This window comes from Eretmochelys imbricata, chromosome 3 (genome assembly GCF_965152235.1).
Source record: "Eretmochelys imbricata isolate rEreImb1 chromosome 3, rEreImb1.hap1, whole genome shotgun sequence".
Lineage (NCBI taxonomy): Eukaryota > Metazoa > Chordata > Testudines > Cheloniidae > Eretmochelys > Eretmochelys imbricata.
The window spans coordinates 40,870,940-40,895,437 of NC_135574.1; the positions used below are offsets into that span (position 1 = coordinate 40,870,940).

Sequence of the window (24,498 nt, forward strand, 5' to 3'; positions counted from 1 at the left end):
ACCAAAAAGCATTTTACAAATATATGAGAAGCAAGAGGACAGGGTAAACTCATTACTCAATGAGGAGGGAAAGACTATAACAGAAAAAGCAGCAATGGCTGAAGCATTAAATGCTTTTTTAGTTTCAGCTTTCACCAAAAAAGTTAGCAGTCATTGGATAACTAACATAGTGATCAGAATAAATGGGTTAGAAGCTAAGGCTAAAAAGGAAAAAGAACAAGTTTAAGAATTATTTAGACAAGTTAAGTATTCTATCACGCCCTGCGGACTTGAAGACATTTAGGGAACTGGCTGAAGAGATCTCTAAGCCATTAGTGATTATCTTTGAGAATTCATGGAGGATGGGAGATACCTGAAGACTGGAAAAAGTCAAACAGATAGTACCTTTGTATACAAAGGGGAATTAAAAACAACCCAGGGAATTGTAGACCAGTCAGCTTAACTTCGGTATTTGGACAGATAATGGAGCAAATAATCAAACACTCAATGTATAAGCCTCTAGAAGAAAGTAACAGTCAACATGGATTTGTCAAAAACAATTCATGTCAAACCAACCTAATAGCCTTTTTTGACAGGGTAACAAGCCTTGTGAATAGGAGGGAAGCAGTAGATGTGATTATTCTTGACTTTAGCAAAGCTTTTGATACTGTCTCACATGACCTCATAAACAACCTAGAGAAATATAGCTTAGATGAACCTGTTAAAGGTGGGTGCACAACTGGGTGGAAAACCGTACTCAGAGAGGAGTTATCAATAGTTCAGAATCAAGCTGGAAGGGCTATCGAGTGGAGTCCTGTAGGGTCCGGTTTTATTCAGTATCTTTGCAAATGATTTGGATGATGGCATAAAGAGTACACTTATAAAGTCTGTGAATGATAACAAGCTGGGAGGGGTTGCAAATGCTCTGGATGATAGGATTAGAATTCAAAATCATCTTGACACATTGGAGTGTGATGAAGCAGAGAAACTACACACCAGCACGGAAGGGGTTAAAGAGAGCCATTGGGCCCAGCTAACCCCACCCTGTTATACCTGCAGCCAATGCCAGGCCTGGAGGAGAGAGAAAAGAAGGGAGCCTGACTCAGTTGTGGCTGACTGATGAAAAGGCAGGAGGTAGCTGCCTCCCTACATGAGGGAAAGGATCACTAGCCTGCCAGCCAAGGCAGCCACCAGGAAACAAGCACCATCTTCCTGGCCAGAGGAGACTGAGGAAGAGGCCGAAGAGCACCCAGCCTATGACAGAATGGGGTGACCAAAGCATGGAGATCTTGTGGGGTTCTGACCCCTCAAAACTTACAGCTGTCCCATGGAGGAACCTGGGACCTCAACAGGAAGCTACCCATGGCCCACAAGGGGGCACTAGAGACAAGCCACCACTACAACTTGGACCGGGGGTGGGCAAACTTTTTGGCTCAAAGGCCACATCGGGATGCAAAACTGTCTGGGGGGCCGGATAGGGAAGGCTGTGCCTCCCCAAACAGCCTGGCCCTTGCCCCCTGCCTGCCCCCTGCCTGCCCCCATCAGAACTCCTTACCCATCCAACCCCCCTGCCCCCCCGCCAGAACCTCTGCCCTATCCAACCTCCCCTGTTCCCTGACTGCCCCCTGGGACTCTCTGTCCCTTATCCAACCCTCTGGCCCCCTTACCATGCTGGTCAGAGGGGCTGCGGGGGAGGGGAGACAGCGGGGGAGGGGAGACAGCGGGGGAGTGGCCAGGGCTAGCCTCCCTGCCCGGGAGCTCAGGGGCCCGACAGGACGGTCCCGCAGGCTGTAGTTTGCCCACCTCTGACTTGGACTGTAGGGGCCAGTCCCCAAACTGAAGGGACAATAGCCCAGGAAGTAGCCCAGAGCAGTGGACATAGACTCCCTGCTGGGAGCTCCTCTGCTCAGGGGTTGACTTACTCAGGGCGCTGGGCTGGGACCTGTGGAGTGGGAGGGTCTGAGTCCCTCTAATTCCCCCCCAGCCTTAAAGCTCAAGGCACCTTGACCAAATAGGGGGCCAAAAACCAAGTGCTCCAACCACTAGGCCGCCCGGCCTTCTAAGGTACCTGTTACATGGTGAATTGGTCAGAATTAAAAGGATGAAATTCAATAAGGAGAAATGCAAAGTACTTAGGAAGGAATAATCAATAGCACAAATACAAAGGCCATTACAGCAGCAGAGTGGCTAGATTCCTTCTTCCCCAGGCCCAGAGATATTCCCCAGTACACCGCCTGGCTGTTCATATTGTGCATTGAAGCCAGGATGTAGGTTTTACATTGTCTGTCTGAAGATCTGGATGGCAGTACTGCATCAGTTTATCACAGTCACAAGGGGTAGAAAACCCCCTGTTGTTACGCGACAGATTAAATTCTGCAGAATTTGATGGATCGAGCCCCCTGCACTACTCCACTGTTGAAAGTTCTCTGAGCCCCATTCGTTAGTGAATTTACCACACTCTGGTGCATATTAAACTTTATCTCTGTTTATAAATCAGTCAGCTCTTTATAGTGCTTTGTAGTCTGTGGGGGGAAAGATGAGAGAGCTGGCAAGAAACCAGCTGAAATCCATACTATTAACATGTGTGGCCTCAGGGTTGTGTAGAATAAATGGCTGAACCTGCTCCAGTACAAGAGGACATGAAGTTTTGTGGATTGTTTCCTTATACAGATTACACCAGGAGGTGCAAATACAAAGTATATGTCAGCATTAAATTAAACTAGATGTTTAATTAAATATCAGCATAACATCACTTAGTAGCTGCGTGATAGGAGATATATAGGTATCAGTTTTGTAGGATAAAATCTGTCCTTGGGATTCAATTTACCTTTCTTTGGGGAAAATAATTTTTTGTTGCTCTGAGTCCAAAAAGTAAATTCAATCCCAAATAGAGATTTTTATCCTACAAATTATGTATAATAAAATCTACTATCTTTGTGCTTCTACATTCAACATTTTAAAATATTTCACTTGGATATATATTTACTGATTCTTGGAATTCAGTATGTGCAAGGAGATAGACGAATGGATTTTAGGGCCAGAAAGGACCGTCTGACTATCTAGTCTGACCTCCTGCACATCCCAGGGCACAGACCCTCCCCACTGCCCCCTTTCCCCCCCTCCTATAATAGACCCATCACTTCTGGCTGAGTTATTGAAGTCCTCAAATCATGACTTAAAGACTTTTTAAGTTACAGAGAATCCACAGTTTACTCTAGTTTAAACCAGTAAATGACCTGTGCCCCATGCTGCAGAGAAGGGAGAAACCCCCCAGAGTCTCTGCCAACCTGACCTAGGGAAAAATTCCTTCCTGATCCCAAATATGGAGCTATTTATATATAACATAAAATCTGCAAAACTGCATGTTGTATTATGTTAAAACAGGTATATAACCCTAAATCACCCTTTGGGGAATACATGTTACTAATAAAGATTTTGCAATCTTCTTCCCAGTGCTGAAAACGAGTAGGATGGCTGGGTGTGGAGGATCTCCGCAAGCTTACGGCCGGGGAGGAAGTCTCGCTGTAGGCTTGTGGTGCAGTACTGCTGTTCCAAGGAGATTGGTTTAGGGCACTGTTCAGACCTAATGCCTCTCTAATAGGCAGAAGGATTGGCATCCACATAGCAGTAGACTCATAGCAGTAGGGCCAGTCTCCCTACATGCAGTGGAAAAAGGAGCTCAGTTTTACAGGGGGTCCCTTGATAGGGGCTGTGGCCTTCTGAAAACATACACTCCACCACTCTGTCTGCTCAGAAGATCCTTGTTATCCAAAGCAAAAAGAGCGATATGTCCCTAAGTGTGTATTAGAGAGGAACATGCCTGGAACACTGGAGCCAAACCCCTTCCAGCTTTGGAGTTCAGATCTGAATCGGAATCCCAAATTTGCAGCTCAGGCCATTTTTCATGTCCATCGTGAGAGAGTTTAAGGCAGATTCTGCCCATTAACAGTAATTGCTTCAATGCACAGGAACAACAGTTTATCTTGTTACTCATATTGTTAACTGGCAACTGTCTCTGAAAATCTGTTTCAAAAATAACCTTTACTTTAAAAAAAAATGGTGACCTCAATTTCAGTTTAAAATTAAATGATTTCAGTAGGTCTTTACCTGGTTTGCTAACTTCTCATTTTCCTCCTCAATGAAATAATATCAGTTCCTTCATACTTCTCCCAAAATCGCAATTTCAGTATCAGATTTATGGGTTGCTTGGATACATGTGCTGGCAGACTTTGTTGTCAATCTAACAGGTATCAGAGTGGTAGCCGTGTTAGTCTGTATCAGCAAAGAGAACGAGGAGTACTTGTGGCACCTTAGAGACTAACAAATTTATTTGAGCATAAGCTCTCTTGGGCTAAAACCAGCAACCACACCCCACATAACAAAAACACTAACCCAGGAACCTATCCTTGCAACAAAGCCCATTGCCAACTCTGTCCCCATATCTATTCAGCGGACACCATCATAGGACCTAATCACACCAGCCACACTATCAGAGGCTCATTCACCTGCACATCTACCAATGTGATATATGCCATCATGTGCCAGCAGTGCCCCTCTGCCATGTACATTGGCCAAACCGGACAGTCTCTACGTAAAAGAATAAATGAACACAAATCAGACGTCAAGAATTAGAACATTCAAAAACCAGTCGGAGAACACTTCAATCTCCTTGGTCACTCTATTACAGACCTAAAAGTTGCATTACAACAACAACAAAACTTCAAAGACATACTCCAACGAGAAACTGCTGAATTGGAATTAATTTGCAAACTGGACACCATTAAATTTGGCTTGAATAAGTGAATGGGTCACTACACAAAGTAAAACTATTTCCCCATGCTTATTTTTCCCCCCTACTGTTACTCACACCTTCTTGTCAACTGTTGGAAATGGGCCATCCTGGTTATCACTACAAAAGATGGCTTTTTTGTTTGTTTTTTTCCTGCTGATAGTAGCTCACCTTAACTGATCACTCTCATTGTAATGGGTATGGCAACACCCATTTTTTTATGGTGTGTGTGTTTGTGTGTGTAATCTTTCTACTGTATTTTCCACTGCACTGAAGTGGGTTTTAGCCCACGAAAGCTTATGCTCACATAAATTTGTTAGTCTCTAAGGTGCCATAAGTATTTCTCGTTCTTTTTGTCAATCTAATAGTCACTAGGTTACAAGTTCAAATGATGGCAGTGGTGGGCTGACTAGATTTAGCACAATTCCAATAAGACATTTCCATTATTTTTAATGTAACAAAATCTAGTGCAATTAAAAATGTGAAATCAAGTGTATAATCTACTTGTTAGATCACCTAATAGTTTAATGCCTTCATTATATATCGGTACAAATTAGTTATGTATGATGTCAACCTTCTTTGAATTAATAGTTGTGTCCACACAGTTTGCCAGTCTGTAACTCCTCTCCCCATGTATCATGATTGCCTCTCACACCAATTCTCTATACAGCACAGTGGATTTCCATCCTTTACTTTTGACATACAGATCAATCCATTTTATTTCGATGAGAGGTATTGTATTAATTTAAATGGAATAAATAGGCTAACGGTATTAACATAACCCAATCACTGTCTAACATTAACAGTGTTAAACAAGATCCGGGACGTGAAATACAGAGACCTCAGCCTGCTTAGCACCACAGCAAATGCACCTTTAAAAATCCTTTGCACCTTGTATTAAAGATACAGAAAAAAGGAAACCCAGTTAAAGCATTTGAGAAGTAAAGTATTGAATAAGGCTTTCATTTTAACAACGTCCCTTGATCTCTTTTTTTAGCTGTAGACAGCTTCTAGGTGGAAAAAACCCATGTTATTTGACAGTCTTTTAGATGGTATCAAAGATGGTAACAATTGTCCTTTTGGGGAGAAGAGAAAAAGTTAGTTTGAGATGGGCTGGAGATGCTGCTGCTGCTGTTAAAGTCCAGCCTAAGAAGGACCAGCCACTTGTTTGACAGCCTCTGGGATGATATCAAAAATGGTAATAACTGTCATCCCAGGTGGTGTTTGGGATTCAGCTGGAGCAGGTACATGTGCCTGTGTCATCTGGGTCCATCTCTTTCTGGTCAGGACACCTCTTAGGTTCAGGATATTGAAGGTCTGGGGTCTCAGGAAGTGGTGGGGGTGGCAGCCATGATAGTGAAGCTTACTCTAGTAGCTTCTGTCTAATCTTTCTTTCTTTCTTTCTTGTTGTTGTTTGTTTGTTCATTCTTTTGTTCTTTCTTTCCCCACAAAATCTTTCTTTTAAGAACCCCAAAAGGGAGTGATGAGTGTTTTGTGCACCAATTAGACCTAATATCAAACATACCAATTTTGGCTTATTAACTATTGGCTCCCTATCTTCTGTTTTTTAACCAGCATAATTTCTACTCAGTCCTTGAATCATATCAACTTCACCTTTCTATTTAGACTAGTTCAGTTACTCTGTCTCTATTTCATAAGTTTTCTCAGCAACATTGTTGTTAGAGATTATTATAACACCTTATGAACCTTTACATGCTTTTTACAGGTCAGCTCACAACTGGGGTAAATTTGTAGGACTAATTGTCACAACAGAGGCCATTAAAGAGGCTTTCAATCACAAAGCTCCAGTCTCTATTTGCCTGTACAGCATATAGTCCTTTTCCCATATCATAGAGCAGGTCTACAACAAGAGCCTGATTTATGGCATGCTTCTGTTTCCATTAGTGCTATGGTTATTCTGCCCTGTATATAGAGACCCTCTCTCACTTGCACTTTTTCTCTTTAGAAATATGACCGAAAACTTTCATTCTATATCAAATACTCCAGAGGACTAGTTAGAGCAGTTTACAGTCTCTTCTCTGGCTAACTAACCAGCTTCTCTTGAATGGTGAAATATGGGAGATGGTGCAGAAAAGATCCACAAAAATTATTTGTGGGATGGAGAAAATGCCTAACTGAAAGAGACTTAAAAGAATGCTATCAGTTTAGTTTATTAAGAAGAAAGTTTAGAGGTGACTTGATTGCAGTGTATAAGATCTTCATAGGGAGAAAATACCAGATAATTAAGGGTTCTTTAAGCTAGCAGAGAAAGGCTGAACAAGAACCAAAGCAGAAAGCTGAAGCCAGACCAATTCAAATTAGAAATGAGGAATAATTTTATAACAATGAGGGTGGTTATCCTGAGGACAAACTATCAAGGGAGATAGTGAATTCTCCTTTTTTTTTTTTTTTGGTCTTCACATCAAGAGTGGATGTGTTTCTGGAAGACATAGTTTAGCCAAACACAAATTGCTGGGCTCAATAAAAGGGTAACTGGGGGAAATTTAATGACCTGTGATATACAGGAGGTCAGATTAGATGATCTAATGGTCCCTTCAAGCCGTAAGCTTTATGAATCTATGAAATAAGCATTTTTATTGAGTATATCATATTTTCATTAGCTTATTAAACATCAGTATTGTTTCTTATATGTGATGAACTCAAAAGACCTTGCACACTCTGGTTATGAATGGTCAAATCTGGTCCTGGGTTAAATTCTATATGCTGTCACTACCAGGTTCCTTCAACTCTGTTTAGTGGGTTTAATACTTTTCCTAGGCTCTTTAAACTCTGGAAAGTTTTTATAGAAAAGGAAAATCTCAGGTCATTGGTGCTTTACATCTACAAATGAGCTGACTTTGAATGGTTATACTTTTGCTAGTCTTTGAGTTATATTAGTATTAACACTTCTGCGACTGATTTGAATTCCAGTTCCTTTCAGATATTAAATTTTGCTTCTTTTAGACTTTGGTTTAAGTTTAAAAACTCACATTACAGCGCAAAGGCCATGATCCAAACCACACTGAAGTCAAATAAAAGACTCTTATTGACTTCAGTGGACTTTTGATAGGGCCTGAAAGCATTATTTAAAGTGGAATGCATAACTTTGTTACTTACCAAGAGGGTTGAAGATAGTTCTCTACAAGAGCAGATAAAAACATCTTTAATTATTTTAAAATCTCATTCTTCTTCCCCTTTTGGAAAGAGTGTATTTGATAATTACAATCTGTATTAATCTGTGCTAATTTCTCCCATTTCTAATAGCATTTTGGACATAGAGAGATAATTAAAAGCCTACCATAAACCCATATTTTAGAAGGTTTGAAAGGCAACATCACAAAAACGTATTACTCTTTTCTACATCTTAGCAATTAATATCTGTTTAAAGTATTGGCTTGGTTATTTTTAAGTTATAGGAGTGCAAAATTACCCTAATTCTTCAGAAAGTGCCTAAAAGGAACAGGTTTTCCCTCAATCGAGTATGCAATAATAGCTGAGGGAAAATAATTTAGTTTATCATATGGTAAAACAATAATAATGTATTATTTTTTACTTAATCATTAAAATGTATATTTCAATAGCATTCAAAGGTCCCAGTCAGGGGCAGTGTTCCTAATGTATTGCACTCTACAAATATAGAGCTCAATTCTGCACTAATGATGATAATGGGAGTGCTCCTGTCTATTGGAATGGGTGCAAAACCAGCTCACAGCAGAGTGTCTCTGCTCCAAGTAGCTTACAATAAAAGGGGCAGCTTGTGAATTCCTGTCTCACCCTGGTGAGAATTTACTCATGCAAGTAGTTTCAATGGCATTACTTGTATTTTTAAGTGCTTACCCAGGAATAAATGCTGTACAATCTGGCCCGGACTCTAAAATTATGAAGGAGATAAAATGTTCAGAACTTACTCATTCCACAGTTGGTTTCCTAAAATCAGAGTTCAGTACCAATGCCAACCAAGGTATGGGTAATACCTTGGACAGACTTTGTAGCTATTGCTCACATTTATCCTATCCACTTGATGTTGTGAGTTTACTACAGTTTGATCCTGCCTACAGGCCTATTACAAAGTTCTGCACTTTTTGGTGTATTTAATCCACTAGTTTAATTAAAGCTTGTGTCAGTTTTCCGTAAGTTTTTAGTTTGTTTCACAGCACGTTTCACTGTGTTTGAAAAAGCCTGTGGTCTAAGCCCACATCCATTTTATCTTGGCAAACAGAAATGGATTTTTATCTCGCTCAGTCAATTACAGCTGCAATAAAAGCTAGTTCCTAAGATTACATCAAAAAGTCCCTCTTGTCCTGGCATAAAGCAGTGTTACATCAGGATGTGATTTCCCCCCCACCCCCTTTCTGTGATTAAGGACTGATAAAAATGTTGTTATAAAGGACTTCACATTTATTCCACTACACACCAAAAGCTATGTTAAAGAACATCATTAGTAAGGTTGCAAAGTCCATCACTCAGAAGTTAGGAAATGCCAGTATTAAGGTTGCTTGAACAACCTTAATTTGGCCCGTGTGTGCGTGTGCGTGTGCGCATTCTGATACAGTCTTTAATGACTAGTTCCGAGTCCTAGTCTCTGTGTCCCGCCAGTCCCAGTTTGCTCCTTTTCCTCCAGTTCCTTGTCAGAGCTCAGTTTCTGCCCAGCCCCTACTCCCAGTCTCCTTGCTGAATCCATCTGTCTCCCGTTGTAAACATCCATTCATGCTTTTATGTCCTCACACCAATTTCAGTCTCGCCAGACTCCTCGTCCCAATCTACTCCTTTTCCTCCATCTGTCCCTGGGTAGGGTTGCCAACCCTCCCGGTTTTGCCGGCAGTCTACCGGAATCACATGCTATCTCCCAGAGGCTACTGCAGCCAGACCAGGAGATTTTTGGCACCGACAGTCTGGCGGCACAGCGGGGAGAGCCAGCACATCTCTCTGGATCCTAGGGGGGCACAGGGGGTCTCTGCGCTGCCCCCGCCCCAAGTGCTGACTCCGCAGCTCCCATTGGCCGGGAAGTGTGGCCAATGGGTGCTGCGGGGGCAATGCTTGCAGTTAGGGGCAGCGGCGCACAGAGATCCCCTTTACCCTCTCCCCTGTCTAGGAGCTGCTGCCAGAGGGATGTGCTGGTTGCTTTTGGGTGCTGCCCAAGGTAAGCACTGCCCCCCTCACCTCCTCCTGCACCCCAACTCCCTCCCAGAGCCCACACCCCCTCCTACACCGCAACCCCCTGCCCCAGCCCACACTTTGCACTCCCTCCTGCACCGCAAACTCCTGCTTCAGCCTGGTGAAAGTGAGTGAGGGTGGGGAAGAGTGAGGGAGGGGGGATGGAGTGCGGGGTGGGGCCTCAGAGAAGGGGCAGGATGGGGGTGTGGCCTTGGGTGGGGAAGGGGGCAGGGCAAGGGTGTTTAGGTTTGTGCAATTGGACAGTTGGCAATCCTATGCCTGGGAGGCAGCGGGGGGTGGGGTTCAACAGGAACGCAGGAGAGACAAACTTTGCTCTCAGTTCCAGTGCCTGGCCCTCAGCAACAATGATGAGGGAAGTCCAGCTTTGTCCCGGTATCTCTGGGCTGGAGCGAGCATGCTCAGTCACTCTGTGGAGATGGCACATGTGCAGTCTGGTGACACACAGGAGCTGTGAGAGGAGGGAGCATGCTCAGTCACTCTGGGGATGGAATATATGCTGTCTGGTTAGCACTAAGAGCATGTGCAAACTAGAATTTTTCAGAAGCTTGTAACTTGGCCAACTTGGGGTGGGTTTTCACAGGAACATCAAAAAACTCATCCCTGACACAATGGCCACCCGACACTGCCAATTTTCAAGTCCCTGCTCCACTTGGGGATGCTAGAGCTTTTTGAAGAAAGAGTCACCAGAATTTTATAACATCGGCAGAACAACATATTTTTCCCTGGCCTTGTTTTTGGAAATGGCTGACCTCTTTTGGCTGAAATAATAATTAAAAAAAAAAAAAAAAGCAGTCTGAGTGCTGTTCGTATATCAAAAGCAATGTGTGGGAGGGACACTTGCCTAGAACTGCAATTGGCTATGGGTGTGGGGAAAGAGACAACATTGATCAAAATTTTGCTCTGTTACTTCACTGTAACTACTTCTCATGTGGCTGAGAGCAATATTTCCCCAGTGCTGCTTGATTGATGCCTGCCCTTTCAATGCCCAGTTCCATTTTCTTGTGCTCCTCCCTGCCACTGCACACCTATGTAAGAACTAGACAGAATCTGACCCTTTATAGTAATGGTCTGAGAAAGCCAGTAAGTCAGTAAACACTTTCTCTGCTCTTTCTCAGAAGAGGGACAATGAAGTCATCTCTGGCATAGTCCCAGGCTAAGTAACATGCAGGAGATCATGATTCCTGCTGGTTTCCTTTGATTCAGCTTGGTGAATTGGCAAACATCACAATTTTTATGGTAGCTAAATGCATTCCTGGCCAGTAAACATATTAATGTACTTGGTTATTCAACTTTTCATTATATCCATAAGTAGATGATCATGAAAATATTTAAGGAGATTGATTTGAAGGAAACTTGGCACACAGCATTTCAAATATTTGAATAATCCAAAAGGTTTTCATGAAAAAGAAAGAGAAATATATTGGGCAAAAGGCAGGCTGGAATAAGCATCTGCAGCTCCCATGGCAGTCTCTAGGCTAGATTCAGCAATGAAGAACAAAAGCCATGCAAGTACAACTGTCCCCCAAACAAGTATGAATTTTTCAAGACCATTTGCACAAAAAAAAATTTTTTTTCTGTCAGAAAATCTGAATTTGGTAAATTTCTGCTAGCTCTAAATGTAAGCTACTTCTATCTTGCATGTAAGTGACAAAGAAAACTTGTGCTGATTTGGCATTCGGTGGGTGTGCAAAACAAGTATAAGCTACACACCTGAGAGGTAAAAAAGGTTGGGTGTACAAGAAGAAGATTGATGAGTGCAACTTATTCATTTTGCACTCCCACTATCCTCCAAATAGGTCTCAGTTATGCTTGTGTCTTGTATGTCCTTTTACACCCGTTGCCTGATCAATTTACGCCTGGGGGATATCACTACACCACTATTTTGTTCACCATTGTTCTCGCCCTGTGGTGGGCAATCTACAGTTTATCATCCACTTTTGGCAATGTAGTCTTATTGACTGGGTTCCAGTTGATTTATATCAAAGTGGATGTAACTTACTATTGTAGAACACAAATGCACCACTTGGAATTGGGCCCCATTGTACTAGGTGCTGTGCAACTGTATAGGGCATGGTCCCTGCCTTGAAAAGCTTATTATCTAATTTCAAAAAAAGGCTGCACTAAGTAAAGGTAAGGAGCAATAGGAGGGAAATGGGTAGGGAGGATGAGGGTGACAGTAATAAGATAATGTGTTTGAATAGACCAACAAAATGCACAGACTTCTTAGTGCTGAATCATTTTAAAGTCTTATAAAATTACTAGGGCTATTTATTAATCGCAATTAACTCACACGATCAACTAAAAAAATATTAATTGCTATTAAAAATTTTTATTGCAATTAATCACCGTTTTAATTGCATTGTTAAACAATAGAATACCAATTGAAATTTATTAAATATTTTGGATGTTTTTCTACATTTTCAAATATATTGATTTCAATTACAGCACAGAATACAAAGTTTACACTGCTCACTTTATATTATTATTTTTATTACAAATATTTGCACTGTAAAAATGATGAACAAAGGAGACAGTATTTTTCAATTCACCTCATACAAGTACTATAGTGCAATCTCTTTATTGTGAAAGTGCAGCTTACAAATGTAGATATTTTTGTTACATAACTGCACTCAAAAACAAAACCATGCAAAATTTTAGAGTCTGCAAGTCCATTCAGTCCTACTTCTCATTCAGGCAATCACTAAGACAAAAAACTTTTGTTTACATTTTTGGGAGATAATGCTGCCCACTTCTTATTTACAATGTCACCAGAAAGTGAGAACAGGCGTTCACATAGGACTTTTGTAGCCAGCATTGCAAGGTATTTACATGCCAGATATGCTAACCATTCATGCTTCGGCCACCATGTTTCCATGATGATAATGCTTGTTAAAAAAAAAAAAAGAGCGTTAATTAAATTTGTGACTGAACTCCTTGGGGGAGAATTGTATGTCTCCTGCTCTGTATTTTACCCGCATTCTGCCATATGTTTCATGTTATAGCAGTCTCAGATGATGACTCAGCAAATGTTCATTTTAAGAACACTTTCGCTGCAGAGTTGACAAAACGCAAAGAAGGTACCAATGTGAGATTTCTAAAGATAGCTACAGCACTCAGTCCAAGGTTTAAGAATCAGAAGTGCCTTCCAAAATCTGATGGGGACGGGGTGCGGAGCATGCTTTCAGAAGTCTTAAAAGGGCAGCATTCCAATGTGGATGACATTCCTTTTGTTTTTTACAGTCCAAATATTTATAATAAAAAATAAATATAAAGTGAGAACTGTACACTTCGTATTCTGTGTTATAATTGAAATCAATGTATTTGAAAATGTAGAAAAACATCCAAAAAGATTTAAATAAATGGTATTCTGTTATTGTTTAACAGTGCGATTAATCACGATTAATATTTTAACAGTGCAGTTTATTGTGATGAATTTTTTAATCGCTTGAGAGCCCTAAAAATTACCATCATAAAAATATTCTGGGAAAACATCACCACCTGTGCTCCCTGTCTGTCCCCCAACAAGAAAAAGAATCCTGAGTTCACTTTACATACCCTATTATCTTTATATTTGTTGTATGTAGTTTAAGAAAATTCAGAATTACTGAATGGGCATGGTACCAACTGGCAGCACAGCCAAAAGGAGACCATTAAAGTTCATGTTAAATTTAGCTACTCACAACCAAGTCTCTATAAACATACTCTGTTTATTTCTGAGGCCTGTTCTGAAGAAAGTAACTTCATTAAATAATATATTGCACAAAACTGCTCATAATTATAACTAATTATAATAATATAGTCATAACTAATGTGTGTCATGTTAATAATTATAAGATAATATAACATTCGTTCATTTATCCTGCAATTCGTATGTTCATACATGTACATAACATATAAAGGGACACCAAAGGGACAAAGGTCACATTTGGAACGACATGTTTGGAAACAAAATATGCTTTTGCACCAGACAAATAGAAATGTCTTCATAATATTTTCAGACTTCAAATGGAAATAGTTTTTAAACAAATAAACATTCCCTAGCTGTATTTGTAAGTGTAGAATTGTGCTAGCACAATTCTGTCAGAAAGTTAAACTGATTAGTCTATTTTTGTTCCTCAGGCTCAGAAAAATGTATGAAGTACATATAAAGTTAGTTTCTTCCCCCTCCCCCCCCCCAACTAACTTTTAATAATCTAAGGTGGTGGTTGTCACACAGGGAAGGAAATTTTATACTGATGCCATATTATTAACTATGAGCATTCCAAAATCATGAATCAGGCCCTAAATAATCATGAAATTGGCTTAAGAATCACTAAATTTAAAATAAAATATTTTGGGTCTTTTTATTTGCCTTGTGGTTATTTAGCTTCTGGGATCCCATTTTCAAGCTCTTCTCTGCAACCACAAAGGCTAAAAATCTACTTTCTTTAAAAGAAAGCTGAGGGTCTCACCTCTTCACAAGCTCTTAGGAGCTGGGGCTTTCTGAAATGCACTAAGTATTGCAAGAGAATTGACAGTACTGTAGTGCCAGATTTGATTCAGGATTGAATCTGGTTTCTGCCTTCATAAACCCTTGCAGAGCATCCTGGTGGCCTGTTTGTTTGTATGTAGAGGATTATTGCAGCAGAAAAAATTGGCATAACTGGCATGATAAGAGGAGCCAGGATGGCTGAGGGATTTGCTGAGTCAGTACATTTCCCTCAGTGGAAGAATGTCTTTGGAGCCTTGTTTCTAACAAAAAGAAAAGGTGTACTTGTGGCACCTTAGAGACTAACCAATTTATTTGAGCATAAGCTTTCGTGAGCTACAGCTCACTTCATCGGATGCATACCCGATGTTTCTAACAAAGTTCATTTCCTTGGCAGAAAATCCCAAGAGAGAGCAGCAGCAGTACAACTGCCTGCCGTCCCTTGGTGTAGATTTTCCACTAGGGAGAAGGGGGCAGGGATGATTTCCCTTCATAGATTTCAATTTAGCATTTTCTTTAACTAGATGGTGTCCCTTCAATACAGTGCATTAAGATGAAATAGGCTTTGAGTGCAAAGTCTGGACCTGGAAATGAACTCTTCCAAAGTTTGGGAGTGTCTTGTGGCTGGAGATTTAGTGTGATCTATCATAGGCACACCGGCTACAACATTTGTGTCTGAACTTCCTTTAAGTTTGAGGCTATTCAGATCCAGAGCTTGAATTTATCACTAACTGATCTATTTGTAAACAGGTATGTTGGCAACTTCTAGATTGCCTGAGTGTCCAAACAAGTTTAAGCAATATCAGTCAGAACAATCCAATACAATTCCACTGATAAAATTATAAAATAATTAAATGGACAGGATTATGGAAAGAGTGACACTGCCCTACTTGGGCAAATTCTTCCTACTTAATAAACAGAGATCTATGTCCAAAGTTTGAAGAAAACAAATTGCTTTGCTAAAGATTATGATAACTAATTTTGTGTCTTGTTATTGCACGTTAGGAAAAGAAAGGATCAGTGTATGATGGAATATCCTTGGGCCTGAGTCTTCCTTTCCTTTTACTATTATCTGTTTTACAGTAGCATTTACAGTAGCATCTAGAGACCTTCACCAAGATAAGGACCCCTCTGTGTTCCAAAGAGCTTACAACCTATAGACACAAGACAGAAAAGAACTACTATTACCTTCATTTTGCAGATGAGGAACTGTGACAAAATGAGTTTAAGTGACTTGCTCATGTCACACCAGAAGCTTGTGGCAGAGCCTGAAAATAAACCTAGAACTCCTGAGTCCCAGTCTAGTGCATAAGACTATTAGTTTTCTCTGGATATGGTAAACCATATGTAACTCCACTGAAGTGGTTAAAACTGGTATAAGTTAGAGGGTTCTCTCACTGTCTTTCTGGTATAGGTAGTGTTGTAGCCATGTTGGTCCCAGGATATTAGAGACACAAAGTGGGTGAGGTAATATCTTTTATTGGGCCAACTTCTGCTTAGTGAGAGAGAGACAAACTTTCAGGCTTACACAGAGCTCTACTTTAGGTCTGTGTAAGCTCAAAAGCTTGTCTCTCTCAACTCAGAAGTTGGTCCTTCTCTGTCTATTTGATGAAGACTGCTGGGTAGTGGCCTTTGCTTAGTTCACAAGCACACAGCCACAAATAATTTTTTTCTTAAATAGTTTTAATCAAATTGAAACAATTATAAGAATACTTATTTTCAAAACCATATAAAGGTCAGATGTGCTTTCTGTATAAATATAATTATGGGGTTCTACGTTGTGCTATAATATGGGTTTTTATGTTTCAAGTGAAACAATGTGCCCTCAGGATTAAAAGACTCAAAGGAGTAACATTTTTATTACTTATTAGATTCGAGGGATCAATGAAGGTTTAAATGAAGATTTAATTAGCTTAAAGCTATTCATGTTCATACAGAAGAAAGGAAGGAATGTGGCAGTGCCATAAGATAGAATCTAGTTTTAAAATTTTCCTGAAGGAGAATCACTGGTCCACAGATTTAGTGTTTCTAAAATGTGTGTAATATTGTAAGGAGTGTTCTCTCTTTATTTTGCCCCATCACTGGACTGGTGTGGGTGGGAGAGCTTCAACTGTCGGTGCTCTTCAAGTTCTGTGCAGAGGTCATTTCAGAAATGTGGTATGGGGCAATCGATCTATTTAAAAAGCAGGGGCTGCTGTAAAAATTGTGGTTGGACTTTTCAAAAGTGCCTAAGTAAGTTAGAAACAGAAGTCCCATTGAAAGTCAATGAGACTTATTCTTCTAACTCACTAAGGCTCTTTTGAACACTCTCCTCTGATTGGGTCATAATCTTTACTTATATCGTTTTCAGTCCCTCACCCTGTTTCTCCTTCCACTTCGCAATGTCTCAGATAAATTTTCTGGAGATGGCAGTTCTTGTCAGTTCTGGGCTACATTCACAGACAAAGGAGGTACATCACTGTAAAACTGGTGTGATGGAATAGTGCATTAAACCTATTGTTTCCAGATGAATACATCTAATCTTATCTGTTTTCTGCCTTCTTTTTTCTGCTTCTCTTTTCCTCTTCAGTGGGCCAGATTTTCCACTGCCTGGCTCCATGTGTCACCATTTACCCTTGTGTAAAGTAGGTGTATAGTGCTACCAAATCAGAATTCTCTACTTATCGGCGGGAAAGGGGGGACAGTGGTACCATGGCCCTGAGCTCAAGCCCTCTCAAAACATCTGTAACAGCTGTGTAAATAAAGAAATGGGAGGGGTAGGGTCACAAGACACATGATATTCCAGGGCCCCAAAGTTCTCTTCATGGGCCTGATCCACTCACACTTCTGCTAGTGTTTTACACAACATTGTTCAGGTATAAATGGCTACACAAGGTGCAAGACAGGAGAGTCAGACTGAGATCATCAGGACCAGCAGTTAGATGCATAGCTCAGCAAGAGGTTTGATGGAGATCGGCAGGATAGGCAGCAATGTATATTAAGAGCTGTGGTGTGGCCAGTGGGTTATCAGCTGTACTTATCCACTGACATGACGCCTTCATACACACACAAAAAAGTTTACTCAGACTTTGCACAGGAGTTGAGATTTGAGTTTTCCAATAGCAAGTAAAGCATCTGAAAAAATTGAAAACCATTTTTTCCCCTCCCATGATCTGATAACTCAAAAATGATCACCTAGGCCTAATCCAAAGCCCACTGAAGTCAGTGAAAGCCTTTCTATTGCCTCCAATGAGCACTGGATCAGCCTTGTAGAATTTTATCAATTTGGGGGGTGGGGAAATCACATTTGGACAAATACAAATATGTAAAGGTTCAGCCCCAAAGGTAACTTTTTACAGTATATAAGCACATGACTAAAATGGCTTGAAATTAAGTGTCCTGTTGCCTCCACCATAAGATGTGATAGTAAGAAGGCAACTTATACATTTTTGTTCGTTTAAAAAAATGAGTCAACTTTTCCCCTCTAGAGAAGGACTGTGTGAAAGGTCTTGTTATTGTTGTATAATCATAAAATATGCTGTCTCAGCCTGAAGAAACTGAAGCTCTGGCAAGAATGTTTATAACCATGACAATCTTAAACAGTCAAGAGCTGTGAATTGTGTGGGTTTTATCATAAGGATACTGAGCATGTCCTAGCTGGTGAAGATGGTGATAAAATCATCACAACTCAGGAGATTTAATAAGCCCTGCAGGAGTTTGCTTTTACCTCCTATTACCTCAAGAAAAAAATGGTAAATTTTACTTCTCTTACACGCTTAGTATGTTATTGAAAAATATGTACTTTAAAAATATATTATGGAATGTGTCATCCTGCTGCTGTGGAAAAGCGTGGGGGAGGCAGAGTGGGTGTGTGGGAACAGGGCAAAAATCCACTCGTTATTACCCCCATCTCATGGGGGTTTCTGGCAGTTTTCTCCTCAGGAGGAATGGGGCTTGGAATGGGGTATTATGGCAGGCACAGAGTGGAAAGGGGTAAGGTGTGTCTCAACCCTTTGTATCCTGGTGACCCACAAAAAAGAGAGATTGGTGGAAGCAGGTACCACTGCTTGAGCAGGCTTCCTCTTTCTGCTGCTGTGTCCACCATTTCCTTGGCACAATGGCTCCAGTAGGAGCTGAGGCTGCCATTGACTAAGTTCTCTGAACTCAGGCAGTAAGAGCAACAGTGGGGGCTTTACTGTGGCAGAATTAAAACTTAATGGGGTATCCAGGATGCTGCTGTCACACATGGATAGTGACACAGACAGCAGCTGGGTTCCAGTTCCTGCCACATAAACCCTGCTGAGACTGGTCTCTGCCAAGAAGATAGAAGGGCCAATGGGGGAAACACCTCCTCCTTCTGCACTTCATCCCTCCCAGATTTTCATGGACAGAGTCAAGGAGCTCTCCCTGTCTGGTTGGTCTCAAGAGAGGTAATTACATTGACTCAGCTGTAACTTTTACAAAGGTCAGGGTTTAGAAAAGCGGGGTGCGGTTGACCTACAGGTTTGCTGACAGAATTGAGAGCATTTCACACTAGGTCACTTGCTCAAAGCCAGCTCAGGCTGGTACTGAGCACAACTCAATACCATCTGATAGATATTTGATGGCCTGTGTGAAGAGAGTTTCTGCTATTGTCACACTGGCACTAACTGGTGCTGTTATTGGCAGTTTCAGCAGAGAAACCAAAGTTTGAGTGGGCAAATCTAAAATTAACATGGCACACATTAAATGGATTAAAAACTGAATAACTGATAGGTCTTAAAATGTAAATGGGGAACCATTATTGAGTGGGTGCATTTTCAGTGGACTCTGTATGCTATTTAACATTTTATCAATGACCTACAAGAAAACATAAAGTCAACACTGATGAAGTTTGCAGATAACACAACAATTGGCGGGAGTGCTAAATAATGAAGAGAACAGATCATGGTACACAGCTATCTGGATCACTTGGTAAATTGGAGCAAGCAAACAATATGTATTTTAATATGGCTAATGTAAATATATATACCTAGAAACAAAGAATGTAGGTCATATTTACAGGATTGAGACTATTCTGGGAAGCAATGAGTTTGAAAAAGATCCACCACACACCCCAAAAGAATTAGCTGAACATGGGCTTTCACTGAGATGCTGTGGACAGAAGAGCTAATGTGATCTGGGATGCATAAAGAGGGGAATCTTGAGTAGGACTAGAGAAGTTGTTTTACCTCTGTAGAATCTAGCCAGTGGTATGACCATTGCTGGACTACTGTGTCCAGTTCTGGTATCCACAATTCAAGAAAGATGTTGATAAATTGGAGAGATTTCAGAGAAAAGCCACAAGAATGATTAAAGGATTGGAAAACATGCCTTGGATTGATAGGTTTCAGAGTAACAGCCGTGTTAGTCTGTATTTGCAAAAAGAAAAGGAGTACTTGTGGCACCTTAGAGACTAACCAATTTATTTGAGCATAAGCTTTCGTGAGCTACAGCTCACTTCATCGGATGCATACTGTGGAAACTGCAGAAGACATTATATACACAGAGACCATGAAACAATACCTCCTCCCACCCCACTCTCCTGCTGGTAATAGCTTATCTAAAGTGATCACTCTCCTTACAATGTGTATGATAATCAAGTTGGGCCATTTCCAGCACAAATCCAGGTTTTCTCACCCTCCGCCCCCCCCCCCACAAACTCACTCTCCTGCTGGTAATAGCCCATCCAAAGTGACCACTCTCTTTACAATGTGTATGATAATCAAGGTGGGCCATTTCCAGCACAATAATATCACGGCTAACCTGGTGGCTGAACTTTGTGACTTTGTCCTTACCCATAACTATTTTACATTTGGGGACAATGTATACCTTCAGATCAGCGGCACTGCTATGGGTACCCGCATGGCCCCACAGTATGCCAACATTTTTATGGCTGATTTAGAACAACGCTTCCTCAGCTCTCGTCCCCTAACGCCCCTACTCTACTTGCGCTATATTGATGACATCTTCATCATCTGGAACCATGGAAAAGAAGCCCTTGAGGAATTCCACCATGATTTCAACAATTTCCATCCCACCATCAACCTCGGCCTGGTCCAGTCCACACAAGAGATCCACTTCCTGGACACTACAGTGCTAATAAACAATGGTCACATAAACACCACCCTATACCGGAAACCTACTGACCGCTATTCCTACCTACATGCCTCCAGCTTTCAACCAGACCACACCACACGATCCATCGTCTACAGCCAAGCTCTGCGATACAACCGCATTTGCTCCAACCCCTCAGACAGAGACAAACACCTACAAGATCTCTATCAAGCATTCTTACAACTACAATACCCACCTGCGGAAGTGAAGAAACAGATTGATAGAGCCAGAAGAGTTCCCAGAAGTCACCTACTACAGGACAGGCCTAACAAAGAAAATAACAGAACGCCACTAGCCGTCACCTTCAGCCCCCAACTAAAACCCCTCCAATGCATTATTAAGGATCTACAACCTATCCTGAAGGATGACCCAACACTCTCACAAATCTTGGGAGACAGGCCAGTCCTTGCCTACAGACAGCCCCCCAACCTGAAGCAAATACTCACCAACAACCACATACCACACAACAGAACCACTAACCCAGGAGCCTATCCTTGCAACAAAGCCCGTTGCCAACTGTGCCCACATATCTATTCAGGGGACACCATCACAGGGCCTAATAACATCAGCCACACTATCAGAGGCTCGTTCACCTGCACATCCACCAATGTGATATATGCCATCATGTGCCAGCAATGCCCCTCTGCCATGTACATTGGTCAAACTGGACAGTCTCTACGTAAAAGAATAAATGGATACAAATCAGATGTCAAGAATTATAACATTCATAAACCAGTTGGAGAACACTTCAATCTCTCTGGTCATGCAATTACAGACATGATGGTCGCTATCTTATAACAAAAAAACTTCAAATCCAGACTCCAGCGAGAAACTGCTGAATTGGAATTCATTTGCAATTGGATACTATTAATTTAGGCTTAAATAGAGACTGGGAGTGGCTAAATCATTAAGCAAGGTAGCCTATTTCCCCTTGTTTTTTCCTACTCCCCCCCACCCCCGCCCCAGACGTTCTGGTTAAACTTGGATTTATGCTGGAAATGTCCCACCTTGATTATCATACATATTGTAAGGAGAGTGGTCAGTTTGGATGAGCTATTACCAGAAGGAGAGTGAGTTTGTGTGTTTGTGTGTGTGGGGGGGGGAGGGGTGAGAAAACCTGGATTTGTGCTGGAAATGGCCCACCTTGATTATCATGCACATTGTAGAGAGAGTGGTCACTTTGGATGAGCTATTACCAGCAGGAGAGTGAGTTTGTGTGTGTATGGGGGTGGGGGGGGGGTGAGAAAACCTGGATTTGTGCTGGAATTGGCCCACCTTGATTACATTGCACATTGTAGGGAGAGTGGTCACTTTGGATAAGCTATTACCAGCAGGAGAGTGAGTTTGTGTGTGTGTGTTTTGTATGGGGGTGGAGGGGTGAGAAAACCTGGATTTGTGCTGGAAATGGCCCAACTTGATTATCATACACATTGTAAGGAGAGTGATCACTTTAGATAAGCTATTACCAGCAGGAGAGTGGGGTGGGAGGAGGTATTGTTTCATGGTCTCTGTGTATATAATGTCTTCTGCAGTTTCCACAGTATGCATCCGATGAAGTGAGCTGTAGCTCACGAAAGCTTATGCTCAAATAAATTGGTTAGTCTCTAAGGTGCCACAAGTACTCCTTTTCTTCTTGGAATGATAGACTCTATGAGCTCAATCTATTTAGCTTAACAAAGAGAAGGTTAAGGGGTGACTTGATCACTGTCTGTAGGTATCTATATGGGGAACAAATATTTAATAATGAGCTGTTCAATCTATCAGAGAAAGGTATAGCACAATTTGATGCTAGTTGTGGAAGTTGAAGCTAGACAAATTCAGACTCGAAATAAGCATAATTTTTTAGCAGTTTTGAGTAATTAGTCATTGGAACAATTTGCCAAGGGTCATGGTAGATTTTTCCGTCACTAACAATTTTTAAAGTAAGATTGGATGTTCTTCTAAAAGCTGTGCTCTAGGAATTATTTTGGGGAAGTTGTATGGCCTGCATTATACAGGAGGTCAAATGATCACAATGATCCCTTCTGGCTTTGGACTTTGTGAATCTATAAGGAGAGAAGGGGCTTACGTCACAAAGTTTAGATTTGGATCTGGATTCAGATCTGAACTTTTTCAAAGTTTTCAGAGGAAGCTGTTAAAGTTTATTCATAACAAGTGTTCTGGTTCTGGCAGGTCTCTATTAAAAATAGAAACATGTTGTATTATATATGTATTTACGTGGCATGGTTTACATTAAAAAGATTACTAAGAACTTCATGATCTTAGAAATATATCAAGGAGCACTGTTTTGTCCTAGAGAGCCTAAAATTCTAGGACCTAATTCTGCAACCCCTATTCACAACAGTGAGCCCTTACTCATCTCATTAAATCATTAATAAAAAATGGTTCCTCTCTGCTCAGTTCTAGAAAATGAATTAAAAGGCAGTGATGAAGAGGAGGAAGAAGGGGAACAATTCGATTTTGATAGTGGCGATGAAATACCAGAAGCAGACAGACAAGCACTTGTGCCACCTGCTTCAGACTCTGGGATTAACGTAGACCACGAAGACACTAACTCCACAGGTGAGCCTTTGTGTCCAGTAGGCCGGGGCAGTACTGCTCAGGTAAGAATCAAGCCCCATGTTCATCAGATGCTTTTCATGCTGACAGAATTGCTGTAGGTCACAAAGATATTTCCGTAGACCGAATGTGAAAGTGATTTATTTTACCCCAAATACTTTAGTTCCTTGTGGACTTAACAAGGAGAAAGGGTAGTTATTGTCCCTGACTGGATTCTTATTCCCCTGCTGCACCTCACCTAGGAACTGGTTTCCTCATCCCTATCTTGTGCAGGCATCTGCTGTCACGGTAGGGTCTTTGTTACAGTGATTATCTGTGGGTATCCCTAGGGAAGCCTCATGGGGTGTGTCTGCACAGTCTGCAGAAGTGAGCCTCCCCGCGGGGCTCACACTAGCCCTCTAAAAATAGCTGTGCAGACAGTGCTTTGAAGATGTGGCTCAGGCTCTGAAGGCTAGAGAGTGGGGTGGGCTTGAGAGCCTGAGCCACTTCAAGGCGCTGTTTACACGGCTATTTTCAGAGCGCTAGCGTGATCCCCACAGCCCAGATCTGACGACCTGGGCTGTGAAGACGTAACTAGTGGCAACTTGGCAGCAGGGGGGCATGCTTCACTCAGCTTGGGCAACCTGGTTGGTGGCATTGAGTGGATGTGCTCTTAAAAATAAATGGAGCATATTTTTGTCCCATACATGAAAACAAACCTTCTTTCTTTGACCATTAGGAGCTGTGGACCTGTGTGTCTGTTAAGAGCATTCACCATGTCCATCCACTCTTAGACATGATCTAACCACCAGGCTACAGAATCACTCCCTTAGGAGGTGGGAGAACCAGGATCCCATCCTCCCTGCTCCAATCACTCTTTCATTATTTGTCCGAACTGGAAGGAACATCTTCAACAGGAGAGATTGAGGGAGCTCTGCATCAGACTATCTCATCGCCCCATGGTTAGGACACTTACCTGAGAGGTGGCAGAGCTCTGTTCAGATCTGTTCTCCTTGTCAGGTGGAGGGGGGACTTGAACCAGAAGTCTCCCCCCATCCCAGGTGAGTACCCTAACCACTGGGCTAAAAGGTACAAGGGACATCCCTCCCGCCCAGTGTGTGTCAGTTCGCCATCTATAAATTGGGGATAATAGAATGGTCACAACTCACAGGGGTGCTGTGAGAATAAATACTTTAAAGATTCTAAGGTGCTCAGATACTCCAGTGGCAGAAGCCATATAAATACTAGTTACTATTTAGTGCAATATACATTTGAGCTTGGAAAAGAGATGACTAAGGAGGGATATGACTGAGGTCTACACAATCATGACTGTTGTGGAGAAAGTAAATAAGGAAGTGTTATTTACTCCTCATAACACAAGAGCTTGGGATCACAAAATGAAATTAATAGGCAACAGGTTTAAACAAAAGGAAGT

The 24,498-nt window shown here is 41.5% G+C and overlaps 1 protein-coding gene across 2 annotated transcripts in view; it reads left to right on the forward strand.

Moving 5' to 3' along the window:
* Window positions 1-24,498, forward strand: part of ARHGEF10 (Rho guanine nucleotide exchange factor 10) — a 181,678-nt gene that overhangs the window by 48,918 nt on the left and 108,262 nt on the right. For both annotated transcript variants that reach the window (XM_077812623.1, XM_077812624.1), the window contains exon 3: window positions 22,926-23,087. In XM_077812623.1, coding sequence (XP_077668749.1) covers window positions 22,926-23,087 — 162 coding nt within the window. The remainder of the gene's footprint in view (window positions 1-22,925; window positions 23,088-24,498) is intronic.